The 17,536-nt window shown below is 44.1% G+C and overlaps 1 protein-coding gene and 1 pseudogene across 1 annotated transcript; both read left to right on the top strand.

The window, feature by feature from the left end:
* The first annotated feature begins 9,766 nt into the window (after positions 1-9,766).
* LOC108634282 lies at positions 9,767-10,513 on the top strand (annotated as a pseudogene).
* A 417-nt stretch (positions 10,514-10,930) lies between these two features.
* Positions 10,931-11,854, top strand: LOC108634321 (endogenous retrovirus group K member 8 Pol protein-like; the record flags this gene model as incomplete). The annotated part of the gene is made up of 1 exon (XM_018043723.1): positions 10,931-11,854. A coding segment is annotated over one exon (924 nt), but the record flags the coding sequence as incomplete, so codon positions are not given.
* Between the last annotated feature and the right edge of the window lie 5,682 nt (positions 11,855-17,536).

Raw genomic sequence — 17,536 nt, 5'->3', positions numbered from 1 at the left:
GACATTGTCCCAGAGGTCTCTGAGGTTGTCCTCATTTCTTTTAATTCTTTTGTCTTTTTTCTTCTCTGCTTCATTTATTTCCACCATTCTATCTTCTGCCTCACTTATCCTATCTTCTGCCTCAGTTACTCTACTGTTGATTCCCTCCAGAGTGCTTTTGATCTGAGATATTACATTAGTCATTATTGGTTGACTCTTCTTTATTTCTTCTAGGTCCTTGCTAAACTTCTCTTGCATCTTCTCAATCCTTGTCTCCAGGCTATTTATCTGTAACTCTATTTTGTTTTCAAGATTTGGGATCATTTTTACTATCATAATTCTGAATTCTTTTTCAGGTAGACTGCCTATTTACTCCTCTTTGGTATGGTTTGGTGGGATTTTATCATGTTCCTTTACCTGCTAAATATTTCTCTGCCTTTTCATTTTGTTTAGATTGCTGTGTTTGATGTGGCCTTTCTGAATGCTGAAAGTTTTTGGTTCCTCTTTATTGTGGAAGTTCCTCACTGCGGGTGGGATTGGACGAGTGAATTCTCAACATTTCCTGGTTAGGGAAGCTTATGTGGATGTTCTGGTGGGTGGAGCTGAATCTCTTCTCTCTGTAGTGCAATGAAGTATCCAGTAGTGAGTTCTGAGGTGTCTATGGGTTTGGTGTGACTTTAGGCCACCTGTATTTTTGTGTTCAGGGTTATGTTCCTGCATTGTTAAAGAATTCGCTTTGGTTGTCTTGCTCTGAAGCTTGTTGGCTCTTGGGTGGAGCTTGGTTTCAGTGTAGATATGGAGAATTTTCGATGAGCTCTTGTCGATTAATGTTCCTGGAATCAGGAGTTTTCTGGTGTTCTCAAGTTTTGGATTTAAGCCTCCTGCTTAAATAAGGCTTTCAGTCTTCTTCTTACAGTGGCCTCACGACTTCTCCATCCATACAGCACTGATGATACAAACATCTAGGTTAATGGTGAAAAGATTCTCCACAGTGGGGGACACCCAGAGGTGTTCACAGAGTTACATGGAGAAGAGAAGAGGGAGGAGGGAGATAAAGGTGACCAGGTAGAGAAGAGGGGGGATCAAAAGGGGAGATAGCAATCTAGCCAGTAATCAATTCCCTATGGGCTCTCCACAGTCCGGAACACTCAGAGAAATTCAAGGAGTTCCATAGAGAAGGGAAGAGGGAGGAAGGAGACAGAAGTGACCAGGAGGAGAGGAAGGGGAGTCAAAAGGAGAGAGACCAATCTAGCCTGTGATCAGTTCCCTAAGTGTCTCCACAGCCCAGAACACCCAAAGAGATTCACAGAGTTAAGTAGAGAAGAGAAGGGGAAGGGAGGAGATAGAGTTGACCTGGGGGAGAAAAAGGAGAGTCAAAAGGGAAGAGAGCAATCAAGCCAGTAATCACACTCCTAAGTAAAATTGGGTACTGAAGACTGGATTCTTAAAGATACAGAATTGATAAGAAATACCAAAAGCAAATATTAAAAATCTAGAGTAGAAGTTAGACTCTCAAATATACAATATTTTTAAAAATTGCAAAATTTATTAAATATATATATATAATTTCCTTTTAAAATATGGTATTTTTTCTTGCAAAAGTAATAGGTTATAAAAATGAAAATTAAAGGAGTAATGAATAACAAAATTTTAAATAAATATTAAAATGATAATAGTAAAATATATCTAGGAATTTCTCTGGAGCTGTTGAGGGCAGTGAGGGGTCAGTTCAATTTCAGATAGTTCCTTGTTCCAGCTTATAGTTTTTCTCAAGGTCTATAGGTCCCTTCCAGTGTAGCCAATGTGAACTACAGGGTTTTAATTGTTGCACCTGTCACTTCCAAAGTGGTTCCCTCTTCTTTGTTTATTTTGGCTTCCTCTGTTTTCAAGTCTCTTCAGTATTTAACTTCTTCCCTGACACAAGGGCGCAAAAAGTGGTTATTTGTTTAAGCGCAATTGTTCCGTTATGCTATGGGGAGGGAAGAACACTGAAACAAATATCATTGGCATGTGTGGGGAGTGCTCACAGTGTCTGGGCCACACTGGGTTTGCCCTTGCTCACAACGTGTGTGTTTTCCTGGTCCACACTGCTCAGGCTCCAGGTTGCTCTGCAGGGTAACTGTCTAAAGTGGGCCCTGGGTTCCGTGCACTTCCCAGGTCTAAGCCACTCAGGTTCAGGATCTCGGGTACTCCACAAAGGCACAGACTTGGTTGGGCCTGCATTTTGTGCCCTTCTCAGGTCCGGGCAGCTCAGGCAACCAGGTGCTTGACGAGTGCACACTCCTCAGGTGGGACAGTGCATTTTATCACCTCCCCTGTCCCAGCCGCTCAGTTTCCAGGGTTCGCAGAGAGAGTGCCATCTCAGGTGTGCCATGTGTCTCCTCTGGGGAGCTGATCTCTGGCTGCGACCCTCCTGGTGGATGTCAACTGTCCAGGATCCCAGGAAGACTTGGTTAGGAACTGATAACCTGCTCACAGTTTGGCACATGATGCCATCTCTGGGGCTGAGTTTGCCCCTTGCCTTCTGGCTTTGGCTGTCACCCACCTCAGATGACATGATCCTCTACATAGAAAACCTTAAAGACTCCACCAGAAAATTATTAGAGCTAATTAATGAATATAGTAAAGTTGCAGGATATAAAATTAACACAGAGAAATACCTTGCATTCCTATACACTAACAATGAGAAAAAAGAAAGAGAAATTAAGGAAACAGTTCCATTCACCATTGCAATGGAAAGAATAAAATACTTAGGAATAAATCTACCTAAAGAAACAAACCTGGCATGTTGCAATTCATGGGGTCGCAAAGAGTCAAACATGACTGAGCGACTGAAGTGAAGTGAAGTGAACTGAACTGAAAGAAACGAAAGACTTATATATAGAAAACTATAAAACACTGATGAAAGAAATCACAGATGACGCAAATAGATGGAGATCATACCATGTTCATGGATTGAAAGAATCAACTGAGTGAAAATGAGTATACTACCCAAAGCAATCTATAGATTCAGTGCAATTCTATCAAGCTACCAATGGTATTTTTCAGAGAACTATAACAAATAACTTCACAGTTTGTATGGAAATACAAAACAACCTCGAACAGCCAAAGCAATCTTGAGAAAGAATGGAACGGGAGGAATCAATGTGCCTGACTTCAAGCTATACTACAAAGCCACAGTCATCAAGACAGTATGGTACTGGCACAAAGACAGAAATATAGATCAATGGAACAAAATAGAAAGCCCAGAGATAAATCCACACACATATGAACACCTGATCTTTGACAAAGGAGGCAAGAATATGCAATGGAGAAAAGACAATCTCTTTAACAAATGGTGCTGGGAACACTGGTCAACCACTTGTAAAAGAATGAAACTAGAACACTTTCTGACACCATACACAAAAAATAAACTCAAAATGGATTAAAGGTCTAAATGTAAGATAAGAAACTATAAAACTCCTAGAGGAAAACATAGGCAAAACACTCTCTGACGTAAATCATAGCAGGATCCTCTATGACCCACCTCCCATAGTAATGGAAATAAAAGCAAAAATAAACAAATGAGACCTAGTTAAACTTGAAAACTTTTCCACAATGAAGGAAACTATAAGCAAGGTGAAAAAGCCTTCAGATTGGGAGAAAATAATAGCAAACGAAGCAACTCACAAAGAATTAATCTCAAAAATATACAAGAAACTTCTGCAGCTCAATTCCAGAAAAATAAACTACCCAATCAAAAAATGGGCCAAAGAACTACACAGACATTTCTCCAAAGCAGACATACAGATGGCTAACAAACACATGAAAGGATGCTCAACATCACTCACTATCAGAGAAATGCAAATCACAACCACAATGAGGTATCATCTCACACCGGTCAGAATAGCTGCTATCAAGAAGCCTACAAACAATAAATGTTGGAGAGGGTGCAGAGAAAAAGGAACCCTCTTACACTGTTGGTGGGAATGCAAACTAGTCCAGCCACTATGGAGAACAGTGAGGAGATTCCTTAAAAAACTGGAAATAAAGCTGCCATATAACCCAGCAATCCCATTGCTGGGCATACACACTGAGAAAACCAGAATTGAAAAAGGCACATGTACCCCAATGCTCATCACAGCGCTGTTTACAATAGCCAGGACATGGAAGCAACCTAGATGTCCACCAGCATACGAGTGGATAAGGAAGCTGTGGTACATATACACAATGGAATATTACTCAGTCATTAAAAAGAATACATTTGAATCAATTCTGATGAGGTTGGTGAAACTGGAGCCTATTATACAGAGTGAAGTAAGTCAGAAAGAAAAACACCAATACAGTATACTAACGCATATATGTGAAATTTAGAAAGATGGTAATGATGACCCTATATGTGAGACAACAAAAGAGACACAGATGTATAGAACAGTCTTTTGTAATCTGTGGGGTAAGGCAAGGGTGGGGTGATTTGAGAGAATAGCATTGAAACATGTATATTATCATATGTTAAATTGATTGCCAGTCCAGTTTCGAAGCATGAGACAGAGTCCTCAGGGCTGGTGCGCTGGGATAACCCTGAGGGATGGAATGGGGAGGGAGGTTAGAGGAAGGGTCAGGGCGGGAAACACATGTACACCTATGGCTGGTTCATGTGAATGTTCAGCAAAACCCACAATATTATAATAAATTAGCCTCCAATTAAAATAAACAAATAAAAGAAAAAATATCTGGGGTTAATTATATCAAAAGGGAAAAAAGCCATGGGCCCCAGGAGAATTCAACCTATACTAAATCATCCCCTACCTGTGACTTTAAGACAGTTGGGAGGATTTTTAGGCATCACAGGTTATTGCCACATTTGGATTCCAGGCTATGGGGTACTTATTCTGCCTTTATATAAGCTTATAACTGAAATTCAACTGGCCCAGACTGATAAGTTAGCCTGGTCACCAGAGACTCAAATGGCTGTTTAGGTTCTTCAAACTGCTCTCTTACAAGCTTTTGCTTTGAGCTGCCCACAGGATCAGAGTTTAATCTGTTTTCTGAAAGAAAAGGGATGGCCTTGGTGGTGATGACCCAGCTCTGAAGGCCTCACCAACTATCTGTTGCTTATCTAAGCAAAGATTTAGATACCATAGCTCAAGCCTAGCCACATTGTTTAAGGGTAACTGCTGCTATTGTTTTGTTAGTGCCTGAAGCTCTTAAGTTCACTAATGGGTGAAATCTTACTTTACTAACTTCCCCTGAGGTAAGTGGAATCTTAAATTCCAAAGTTAATATTTGGATGCCAGACTGTCAGCTTCTTAAATGTTAATCACTATTTTTGGAAGGACCAATAATGAAACTTAAAGTTTCTGGAAATCTAAATCCTGTTACTTTCGTTCCCAAGAAGGAAAATGAAACACCTGGTCATTATTGTACCCTATTGCTAACTTTAAATTATGCAAGTGGAGAAGATTTAATGGATAACCAATGAGAAAATCTGGACATGGAAATATCTACAGATTGAAATTCTTTTGTTCAGGATGGAAAATGTAGAGCCAATTATTCTGTGGTCACAGCTGAACAGGTATTAGAAGCTAAGTCTCTTGCCCCAACCCTTGGACAAGTGCCCAGTTAGCAGGGCTTGTGGCTTTAACCTAATACCTAGACTTAAGCAAAGGGCAACAGGTAAATATTTATACTGATCCCAAGTATGCTTATTTGACTTTACATGCTCATGCTGCAATATGGAAAGAAATACAATTTAAAACAACAACAGGAGAACCTATTAAACGTTCAAAGACGTTAAGAGACTTTTAACTGAAATGTATTGTCCTAAAGAAGTAGCTGCTATGCATTGCAAAGGGCACATCAAGAATGGGAGTAAAGTAACTGAGGGAAATCAATTGACTAACTCCTAAGCCAGAAAATCAGCATTATATGAACGCCCTTAACTGCAAGCACCTTTGATCTGGGCAGGTCCTGCTGAACAGGTCCTGCTGAACACAATATACTGAGGAAGAATTAGGAAGATATGACAAAAAGAGGAGCAAAGATTAGTGATAAAGGACGGTTACAAACAGGATGGGCAACTGGTGATTCCTGAATATGCTCAATGGAAAATTCTCACAGGTTTACAGCAGAGTTTTCAGCTAGGCGTTGAGAGCACTTATCAGATGGCTTCTCGTTATTTGAAGGTAAAACTGTAATGAAAGCTTTAAAGAATATTATTAACCCTTGTGATGTTTGCCAGAAAAACAGCCCCAAAACTGAAAAGTTATGAAATCTGGGTTACACGGAAGTGGAAAATATCCTGGAGACAACTGGGAAATTGATTTTACTCATATACCAAAAGCAAATAAATTTTCATGCTTAGAGGCTTGTGTAGATACTTTTGCTGGGTGTATTGAGGCCTTTCTTTGTTGTGCTGAACAAGATAAGGAAGTTTCAAAAGTTTTAATTCATGAAATAATACCCAGGTTTGGCTCTGCCTTCGAAGTTGCTTTGACTCAAGTGGTGTCAAGAGCTCTAGGAATAGAATATTACTTTTATTTTTCCTGGAGACCCCAATCCTCAGGAAAAGTTGAAATAGCTAATGATATTATTGAAAGAAACTTATGAGCTCAAAAGACACAAGTAAATTGGTTTAAAGTTTTACCCACAACTTTAATGAGGGCTCAAACTGCCCCCAGAAAAAAAGAGACTATCTCCTTTTGAATGTCTCTATAGCAGGCCATTTTTGTTCACAGATATTGTCATAGATCCTGAAGACTTAGAGTTAACTAACTACGTGACTCAGCTTTCAGTCTTTCAACAGACACTGCAAGAACTTTGGGAGGTGACTCTTGACCTAGCCTGAGACAGACAAGCTGTTGTTTGATCCAGGAACCAAGGTCCTGATAAAAACATTGGGATCTGGGAGGCAGTCTCATAAGCCCCTCTGGGAAGGCTCCTACTAAGTTATCCTTTCTTCTCCTACAACTGTCAAAGTGCCAGATATTGATTCATGAGTGCCACACTCTAGTTAAAAGGTGGCATCCTGACCAGACCTAAGCAAAAGCACTTTTTAAAAAAATATAAATTTATTTATTTTAATTAGAGGTTAATTACTTTACAATATTGTATTGGTTTTGCCATACATCAACATGAATCCACCACAAGTATACACGTGTTCCCCATCCTGAAGCCCCCTCCCTCCTCCCTCCCAGTACCATCCCTCTGGGTTGTCCCAGTGCACCAGCCCCAAGCATCCAGTATCATGCATCGAACCTGGACTGGTGATTCATTTCGTATATGATATGCTTCAGTTACTTTTTATTTTTCAGATGAGCTTGACAGCCTATGTGAGCTTAATTCTGCTGACTTCTGAAATTCTGTATCTGCTGTTTGATCCTCAAGACAATGCCTTTCTGTCCTGGGCCCATTCCAACACCACATTCCACAATCAGTCTAATGGCTGGGTCTGTAGAGCACTCCCTTCTTCATTGGCTGAAGGCTTCCCATGGTGGGTGTCTCCACTTCAAGGGAAGGATTTTCTCCAAGTCTTCAACTACCTTCACCAACAACAATCGCATGTGATGCCTCTTCTTAATTTGATTACATCTAACAATCCTAAAATTGGCTGGTGTGACACTTTGTACCTTAACTATGGACATAATGTGACTTTTAACTTTGATTATACATTACCTTGGTTTAATGACTATTTTGCTATACATGAGAAGGAAAATAAATCAAAATCTAGTGGCTTCCTACCTGATCTTTATCAGGTACAGGATGACATTATATGGCTAACTTCTGAAAAGGGGTGCCTGATATCTAAAGCTCCCATATGATAGAAGCAAACAGAGCCATCCCCAGAAGTTAGTTGACAACTTAACTATAGTGACTGGAAACAGTTGGGACTTTTGCTTCAAGAAACATGTAATATAATCATTCTTGTATTTGCCAATCCCAGTTCAGGTCCTCCTTTTGTCTGGCCAGGCACTGATTGGAACTGGATCCCTCAGCCATGCTGGCTTGCTCCAAATGGGACATGACTGGATATGTGGTTCCTACCTATGGGTGTGTCTTCCCCCTGGCTGCTACTGCTGCTAAGTCACTTCAGTCGTGTCTGACTCCATGCGACCCCATAAGACGGCAGCCCACCAGGCTACCCCGTCCCTGGGATTCTCCAGACAAGAACACTGGAGTGGGTTGCCATTTCCTTCTCCAATGCATTAAAGTGAAAAGTGAAAGTGAAGTCGCTCAGTCATGTCCGACTCCTAGCGACCCCATGGACTGCAGCCTACCAGGCTCCTCCATCCATGGGATTTTCCAGGCAAGAGTACTGGAGTGGGTTGCCATTGCCCCTGGATAGATAGGGAGGTATATCCTAGGTCTAGCTTTTACTCATGGCTTCATATATTCAGAGCTTCCAGAAAAGCCTGCTAAATTTACCCCACCTTAAAACTCCTTGGATAAGGCTTGTGTTAGAGACCAAACGATGGGCTCTAGGACCTGAGTCATGTTTCCTTAACATTCCCGCACACATCAACCAGAAAGAGACAGGACATGCACTCATCCTGCCTGGCCAATCATGTAATGCCAGCTACTCCTGTAACTGAGACAAAGAACTGCCTGTATATAAGCCACCATACTCCTTTGTTCGGGGCTCTAGTTGGATTCCACTGTGCTGGATGAGACTTGGGCCCTAGCGTGCTAGAAATAAACTCCCTTCTTGCCTTTGCATTACTGTGGTGGACTTGCTCTCTCGGTCAGTTCAGAGATACGGGCTTGGTGCATAACATTTGGGGGCTCGTCCGGGATCTCCATCCCACCAGGGAGGACAACTCTCCTGGTAGAAGGGAGTAACCTCGTTAGGAGATAAGAGCTCTGAGCACCGGTGCTAACGTTGCGGAAGCCCAGATTAAGTCCCAGGCCCAGCATCGCACTGGGGAGGCATCTGGGTGTAAAGTGCAGAGGCAAGTCCAGCATGAGGCTGAGTCCCCAGTAGCATACCGGGAGGGCAGCTGGCACTGAGGACGTCCTGACAGTAAGACACTTGCAGGTAGAGAAGGGGTTTCTAGTGCTATAAAGAGGACTGAAAGTAATATTGAGAGTTGGAATCTGTTTGTTGTGTCGTTTCTGTGTCTCTGTGTGCCGGCACTGTCCGTGTGAGTCTTGTTGTTCGTGTCCTCTGTACCCAATGGGGCAGACTACTTCTACTCCGCTGTCTCTGATGACTGACCACTTCTCTGATTTCAAGTCTAGAGCTCAGAATCTTTCGTTACTGGTGAAGAAGAGCAAACTGGTGACTTTCTGTTCCGCCGAGTGGCCCACCTTTGACGTCGGATGGCCACAAGAGGGAACCTTCAATCCCCAAATTATCCAGGCAGTTAAAGAGAGGGTGCTTACTCCTAGTCCTGCCGGGCACCCAGGTCAGACTCCCTACATTCTGGTCTGGCAGGATCTAGTGAGAAACCCGCCGGAATGGCTTAAACCCTTTGTTCTTGTTCCTTCTAAACCTCCTAAACCTCCCCACCCCTCTTCCCCAACTCCAACCTCGCCAAGCCCACAGGTACTAGTCATGAATGCTTCCAAAGAAAAAGAAGGAAAAAAGGACGAGAATCGACCAAAGCCGGTCTTCCAGGAATCTTCTCTGTATCCTAATCTGATAGATTTGGAGACCGAATTGTTCCCACCCCCGTATGCGGATCCACATCGACCCTTGCTTCCACAGGTTCCACAGGTTTCATCGGGAGAAGCCAGGAGGAGAACCGAGCCTTCAGCTCCTCCCAGAGAAGGGGGCCCCTCCCAGGAAACTCGGGGAAGAACAAGGGAAATGGTCAGTGTAGCGGAAGAAGAAGACCCAGAAGTCCTCTCCTCCACCATTCATGCGTTTCTGGTCTGGGCAGGGCCAGCCAGAGAGGGTGGAGAGCGGACATATCAGTATTGGCCCTTCTCCACTAGTGATTTGTACAATTGGAAAACCCAGACTCCCTCCTTCTCTGAAAAACCGCAGGGTCTTATTGATCTTTTAGAGTCTATCCTTTTTACTCACAATCCCACTTAGGATGATTGTCAGCAACTGTTACAGATGTTTTTCACTACAGAGGAGCGCAAGCAGATCCTGTCAGAAGCTCGGAAGAATGTCCCAGGGGTGGATGGGAGGCCCACAATACAGCCTAACCTCATTGAGGAGGGTTTCCCCTTGGTGCAACCCAACTGGGACTTCAAACACGCTGAAGGTAGGGAGCGTCTCCGAGTGTACCGTTAGACTCTTATGGCCGGCCTTAGAGCGGCCGCCAGGAAGCCAACTAATTTGGCCAAAATAAATTCAGTGAGGCAGGAGCCAAATGAGAGCCCAGCAGCCTTCCTTGAAAGAATAATGGAAACTTTTAGACAGTATACCCCTATGGACCCACAGGCAGATGAGTCACGAGTGGCAGTTATGTTAGCATTTGTAAATCAAGCAGCCCCTGATATTAGAAGAAAGTTACAAAAGATAGAGAGGTTAAGTGAACAATCCTTGCAAGATCTAGTGAGGGCAGCCGAGAGAGTTTTTAATCATAGAGAGACCCCAGAAGAGAGAGAGGACCACATTAGAAGAGGAGAAAGAGAATTTAGAGCTGAAGAAAACCGTAAAAATCAAAAAGAGCTGGCCCAGATATTTTTTGCTGGGGTTAAAAACAAAAACAGGTTCCAAAAAGGGAAAAAACTGGACTCAAAAACTGAAGAAAAAATGACAAGGCGTAAGCTTGAAAACAAACAATGTGCGTTTTGTAAAGAGTTTGGACATTAGAAAGATACATGCCCCAAGAAAAATCTAAAAGAGGGGCCCAAGAACCCCAAGAACGAGACTCCCTCTCCAGACAGTCATATCCTCTACGCGGGTGAGGATAGCGACTAGGGGGGTCAGGGCTCAAAGCCCCTCCCCGAGTCCTGGGTAACTATAAATGTGGAGGGGAAACCGGTTGGCTTCATGGTGGACACAGGAGCCCAATACTCAGTCTTAAACCAAAAAGATGGACCCATGTCTAAGAAAAGTAGCTGGGTGCAGGGAGCAACCGGGACTAAACGATATGGATGGACTACAAAATGGCATGTGAACTTGGGGGTCCACCAGGTAACCCATTCTTTTCTGGTGATACCTGAGTGTCCAGTGCCCTTGTTGGGAAGGGATTTACTGTCTAAAGTGAATGCCCAAATTCATTTTGACCACAGACAAGTGTCGGTTTTAGATGGGACCGGGCATCCTCTTCAGGTCCTGTCTCTGGCATTAAAAGATGAATACAGACTCTGCTTGCCAGAGGCCCCAGTGACAATAAGCCCCAAAGTACAACCATGGGTTCAAAGATACCCTCAGGCCTGGGCTGAAACAGCAGGAATGGAACTGGCCAAACAGAGGCCCCCTATCATTGTGGAACTGAAAGCCAGTGCTTCCCTGGTGAGGGTACGACAGTATCCCATGAGCCAAGAGGCTCAACAAGGAATTACTCCTCATATACAATGCCTCATAGACGCTGGGGTCCTGAAAAGGTGCCGGTCCCCATGGAACACTCCCCTGTTGCCTGTGAAAAAGCCTGGGGGAACTGATTTTAGACCGGTTCAAGATCTACAAGAAGTCAACAAACGGGTGAGTGATATTCATCCTACAGTTCCTAACCCTTATACATTGCTAAGCAACTTGCCTCCAAACTACATTTGGTATACTGTTTTAGATTTAAAAGATGCCTTTTTCAGTTTGCCTCTTGCCCCCGCAAGCCAAGAGATCTTTGCCTTCGAATGGCAGGAAGACAGTGATCAGACCCCTGTGCAGCTGACATGGATTCGCTTACCACAGGGTTTCAAAAACTCGCCCACATTATTTAATGAGGCCCTGGACAAAGACCTCCATGAGTATCGGGTTGAACACCCTACCATTGTTTTATTACAATATGTTGATGACCTTATGCTGGTAGTGGCTACAGAGAAAGAGTGCCAAGAGGCAACAGGTGACCTTCTCCAACCTTGGGGACTTTAGGTTACAGGGCCAGTACCAAAAAGGCCCAGATTGCCAAGCAAGAGGTTACATACCTCGGTTATAAGATAAAACAGGGCCAGAGGTGGCTAACACAGGCTATGAAAGAAACCATCCTCCAGATCCCTGAGCTGGCTAATCCCGGACTAGTGAGAAAATTCTGGGAACTGTGGGATATTGCCGGTTATGGATCTTGGGGTTTGCAGAAAAGGCCAGGCCCCTATATGAAGGGACCAAAGAAAACAAGGACTGGAAATGGACTGAGCCAATGAAAGAGGCCTTCCAAGAGCTCAGGCGAGCCTTGCTAGAAGCTCCTGCCCTTGCCCTCCCTGATCCATCTAAGCCTTTTCAATTATTTGTAGATGAAAAGCAGGGGATAGGAAAAGGGGTACTAACACAGAGATGGGGATCATGGAAGCGACCTGTAGCTTACCTTTCCAAGAGACTGGACCCAGTGGCAGCTGGATGGCCACCTTGCCTCTGTATCATTGTGGCCACTGTGCTCTTAGTCCACGATGCTGATAAACTGACTTATGGACAGAGACTCTTGGTCTACACTCCTCATGCCATAGAGAGAGTTTTAAAGCAACCCCCAGGTAAATGGATTTCTAATGCCTGCTTGACGCACTACCAGGCCTTGCTACTTGACACCCCACGGATTCATTTCCAAACACCCTGCACTCTAAATCCGGCCACTCTTTTGCCCAATCCGGAGGAAAATAGCCCCCTCCATGATTGTGATGAGATACTGGCCAGAGTAACAGCAATACAAAAGGACCGATACTCCACTGGAAAACAGTGAGCTAAAATGGTTCACAGAGGGCAGCAGGTATGTGAAAGATGGACAGAGACGGGTGGGAGCTGCAGTAGTAGATGACTCTGGACAGACAATATGGGCAGAAGCCCTTCCCCCGGATACCTCAGCACAAAAGGCAGAGTTAATTGCCCTGATTCAAGCATTAGAGAAAGCCAAAGGAAAAAGAATAACTATTTTCACTGACAGTCACTATGCTTTTGGCATGGTACACATCCAGGGCCCGATATATCGGGAACAGGGGTTTTTGACAGCTGAAGGAAAAGAAATTAAAAATTTGCCTGAAATCGTAGACTTTTAGAGGCTGTGTCAATAGTACACGTACCTGGACATCAGAAGGGTGACAGCCCCACGGCACGAGGGAATCGTGCCACAGACCTGGCAGCTTGAAAAGTAGCTGATGAAGATTTCATCACCCCTGTGTTGGCGATCGGACTTCCACCTCCAGGTATGGGAACTCTGCCCCCAACCCCTGAGTATTCATCCACAGACCTTGCTTGGATCCAAGAACACACCAACCTTCAAAAAGGTGAAGATGGATGGTACCGAGACTCAGATGGCTACTTGATACTCCCTGCTCAGTTGGGACGGCAACTATGTGAGCATTTACACTTGTCTACTCATCTGGGAGAAAAGAAGACTCTGATGCTCTTTCAAACTGTGCGCCTGCGATTTCTCCAGCACCAGACAACTGTAAAGAACATAGTACATGCTTGTAAGGCGTGTCAACAGATGAGGCCAGGAAAAGGACAACATGCAGGACTGAGGTATCAGAGAGAAGGACCAGGGCAACACTGGGAAATAGATTTCACCGAGGTAAGGCCAGGCAAGTATGGTTACTGGTACTTGTTAGTGTTGGTGGATACCTTCTCAGGGTGGGTGGAGGCTTTTCCTACAAAGGGAGAAACCGCGATGATAGTGGTGAAAAAGAGTTTAGAAGAAATAGTTCCCAGGTTTGGCCTGCTGGTGACCATCGGCTCTGATAATGGACCTGCTTTTGTGAGTCAAATAGTTCAGAGCCTTGCCCTAGCCCTGGGGACTAAATGGAAGTTACATTGTGAATACAGTCCACAGACCTCAGGGCAAGTAGAAAGAATAAATCGGACCCTAAAAGAAACTTTAAATTGGCTATAGAGACTGGCGGGGACTGGGTGACCCTCCTTTCCTTCGCCCTCTTCAGTGCGGGTAATACTCCTTATCAACTTAGTCTGACCCCATTTGAAATTCTGTATGGGAGACCACCCCATGTATGTCCAATATTTGAAGGGAAGAAACTACCACCTCCCACGTTGGGAGAATTCCAAGAGGCCTTGATGGCCTTAAGCAAGGTGCACTCTCGTGTCTGGAAACTGCTCCAGGAAATACATGTGGGTCAAAATAAGGGAACTATTCCCTCACGTGACATTGGCCCAGGAGATTGGGTATGGGTCAAAAGGCACCAAACCAAGGCACTAGAACCCAAATGGAGGGGTTCTTATGTTCTTCTTACCACCCCAAATGCCCTAAAGGTCGACGGTATCGGGCCTTGGGTGCATTGCAACCACGTACGCCCAGCTACTTCAGCAGAGCAGGAAGACACTAAAAAAGAATGGGAAGCGTCTCTGCACCCATCCAACCCCCTGAGGCTGAAGCTCCGGCGTCATCGACAGGACCAAGACAACTCTTCTGGACCATCTTATGGATGACCATGTCACTCTGCTCCGAAGCTGCCAGCGTGAACCCGCACCAACCCATCAGAATCACCTGGAAACTGCAAAATGGACTAACACGTGAGATGCTTAACTCCACCACCACAATACATCCACCAAATACTTGGTGGCCAGACTTATATGTTGACCTTAGGCCGGTGGTAAATGTACCCTGGAAGAGGGGCAAGCTCCGGAATCATGCATTCTGGGCATGTCCAGGTGCGCCCAGGCATAACTGGAAGATCTGTGGGGGGATACAGGACTCTTATTGTAAATCTTGGGACTGCATAACTTCCAATGATGGGTCTGAGACTCCAGGGTATAGATGGTGGGATGTAGGAAATCGGGACTTGCTTAACTTCTCATTTGTAGGACCCGTACCTCCGTACTCCAATTGGGAAAATGATCATAACTTTGCCCAGGTAAAAATAAGGTTTAACATTGACAAAGCAAAAAAAGAAAAGGCCTGGGTCAATGGGATATCATGGGGGCTTCAGACCAGAACTGACAGGTTCCCATACCTGGAGTATTATAATGGGATCATTGTTGTGAGTCAAGTTTTAGAACCGGTACAAATGTATAGTATCGGTCCAAACCCCGTTGAACAGGTCCATGCAACTGTCTACCCGACAACCTCCCTACCTACATCCCAGGGACCAACAAAAGACCCAGAGGCGGGCCCCCTTGCTAAACTTGGACAAACAGATCCACTATGGAAATTAGTAAAGGCAGCTTATGCTACCTTAAATCAAACCCATCCTGAGGCAACTAAATCCTGTTGGTTATGTTACAACTTAATTCCCCCTTATTACGAGGCAGTAGGCCTCAACGCCTCTTATGACCTGGCCAATGGCACCGATCCTCCTCACTGTCAATGGGGAGACCGAAAAGTAGGCCTTTCAATGAGAGAGGTATGGGGGAAAGGGTTATGTATGGGCAAGGTATTATCAGAGAGGTCTCCACTGTGTGCACATGTCGTTGAGCCTACGGACTTGCCCATAGCCAGGTGGCTAATACCACGGATGGGAGGATGGTGGGTCTGATCACACACGGGGCTGACTCCATGCTTACACAGCTCAATCTTTGATCCCAAAGAAGAACTCTGTGTTATGGTAGCAGTCGTGCCAAAGATTCTGTATCGACCAGAGGAAACAATATATGATTACTGGGCCCCAAAATTGACCCTAAATCCTCAAGAAAGAACTTACAAAGTCAAGAGGGAACCTCTTACTGCCATAACCATAGCAACTATGTTCGGTCTTGGAATAGCCGGGGCCGGAACAGGAATAACAGCTTTGTCCCTGCAAAGCCAAGGATTTAACTCCCTGAGAGCGGCCATAGATGAGGACATCACCCGTATAGAGCAATCTATTAGTCATTTGGAATCGTCTTTAACTTCCCTATCTGAAGTAGTTCTGCAAAACAGAAGAGGATTAGATCTGCTCTTTCTGCAACAGGGGGGACTCTGTGCTGCCCTAGGAGAAGAGTGTTGTTTTTATGCTGATCACACAGGAATAGAGAATCTATGGCCAAAGTAAGAGAGGGACTAGCCCAACGTAAACGAGAACTTGAGGCTCAACAAGGATGGTTTGAGTCTTGGTTTCAACAATCCCCTTGGTTGACCACTCTAATCTCCACCTTGCTGGGACCCCTGCTAGTACTTCTACTGATGCTTACCTTTGGCCCATGTATTATCAATAGACTTGTAGCCTTTGTAAAGGAACACATAAATACAGTACAGCTGTTTGTGCTTCGGCAACAATATCAAACTGTGTCTCAGGACTGAGAGGAAGATTCCTCTATATGATCTAAGGACAGGGGGGAATGTTAGGGACCAAACGATGGGCTCTAGGACCTGAGTCATGTTTCCTTAACATTCCTGCACACACCGACCAGAAAGAGACAGGACATGCGCTCATCCTGCCTGGCCAATCGTGTTAATGACAGCTACTCCTGTAACTGAGACAAAGAACTGCCTATATATAAGCCACCATACTCCTTTGTTTGGGGCTCTAGTCAGATTCCACTGTGCTGGATGAGACTTGGGCCCTAGTGTGCTAGAAATAAACTCCCTTCTTGCCTTTGCATTACTGTGGTGGACTTGCTCTCTCAGTCGGTTCAGAGATAACGGGCTCGGTGCATAACAGTTTGTATTTCACTGGTATAATTATTTGGCTGTAATATCCATTCCCTCTGGAAAGTACAAATGTCATGCTATGAGTTGATGCTCTGACTAACTTTACTCAACCAGCTTTGCAAAATTCTCTAAAAGCTACTTCAGCCTTTAATGCGGAACAAATACAGATTAGAAAGGTGGTTTCACAAAACTGATTGGCTTTAGATATTCTAGCCACTGCACAAGGAGGAACTTGTGCCATTATTTATACCCAATGTTATACATAGATATCAGATGTAAGCACTAATGTTACTCACTTTGTAAATATGTGGACAAGATAATTCAGGCTATGGATACTCCTGAGTCTCCATATGCCTCACTTTGCAAAGCATTAACTAGCTCGCCATGGTGAAAGACTATCTTAATTGTAATAATTCTGATTGTTCTGTTTTTTTTTTTTTTTTGTTTTTTTTTTTTTTTTTTTTTTTTTTTTTTTTTGCTGTTTGCTCCCTGCATCTGTAGCTGTGTAGCTAGTTTTGTTTCTAACCACTGGAAGGATTTTAAGTTACAAATTGTTGTTCAAGCTCCTACAATTACCACAGCCTCCTTCAACTATTACTTGGGTCCCTTGATCAGAGACCCTCAATATAAGGGTAAGCAGAATATGTTCCCTCAACAATTTAGGGTCTGTGCCCCTCAGCAGCTACAGAATGAGAACTCTGCCCCTTTCACTGGCAACGTAATTCTCCTAAAAGAAAAAGGGGAGAATGAGAGTTAATTGTCAGGCAGGTTTTGATAGGTAGGCCAGGATCCCCAGGAGGAGGACACAGCCAGCAAAAGGCAAACGGCAAGCAGCAAACATTTATTTTCCCCAACATTCCTTCACTCTGCAGGTTTTTTTAAAAAAATCCTGTGTTGTTATGATGACTATCTGAAACTAACTTTTTCAAACCCTGAGTGGCTAATTGCTCAGA

The sequence above is a fragment of the Capra hircus genome (genome assembly GCF_001704415.2).
Source record: "Capra hircus breed San Clemente chromosome X unlocalized genomic scaffold, ASM170441v1, whole genome shotgun sequence".
Lineage (NCBI taxonomy): Eukaryota > Metazoa > Chordata > Mammalia > Artiodactyla > Bovidae > Capra > Capra hircus.
This window is presented reverse-complemented; position numbering and strand designations above follow the sequence as displayed.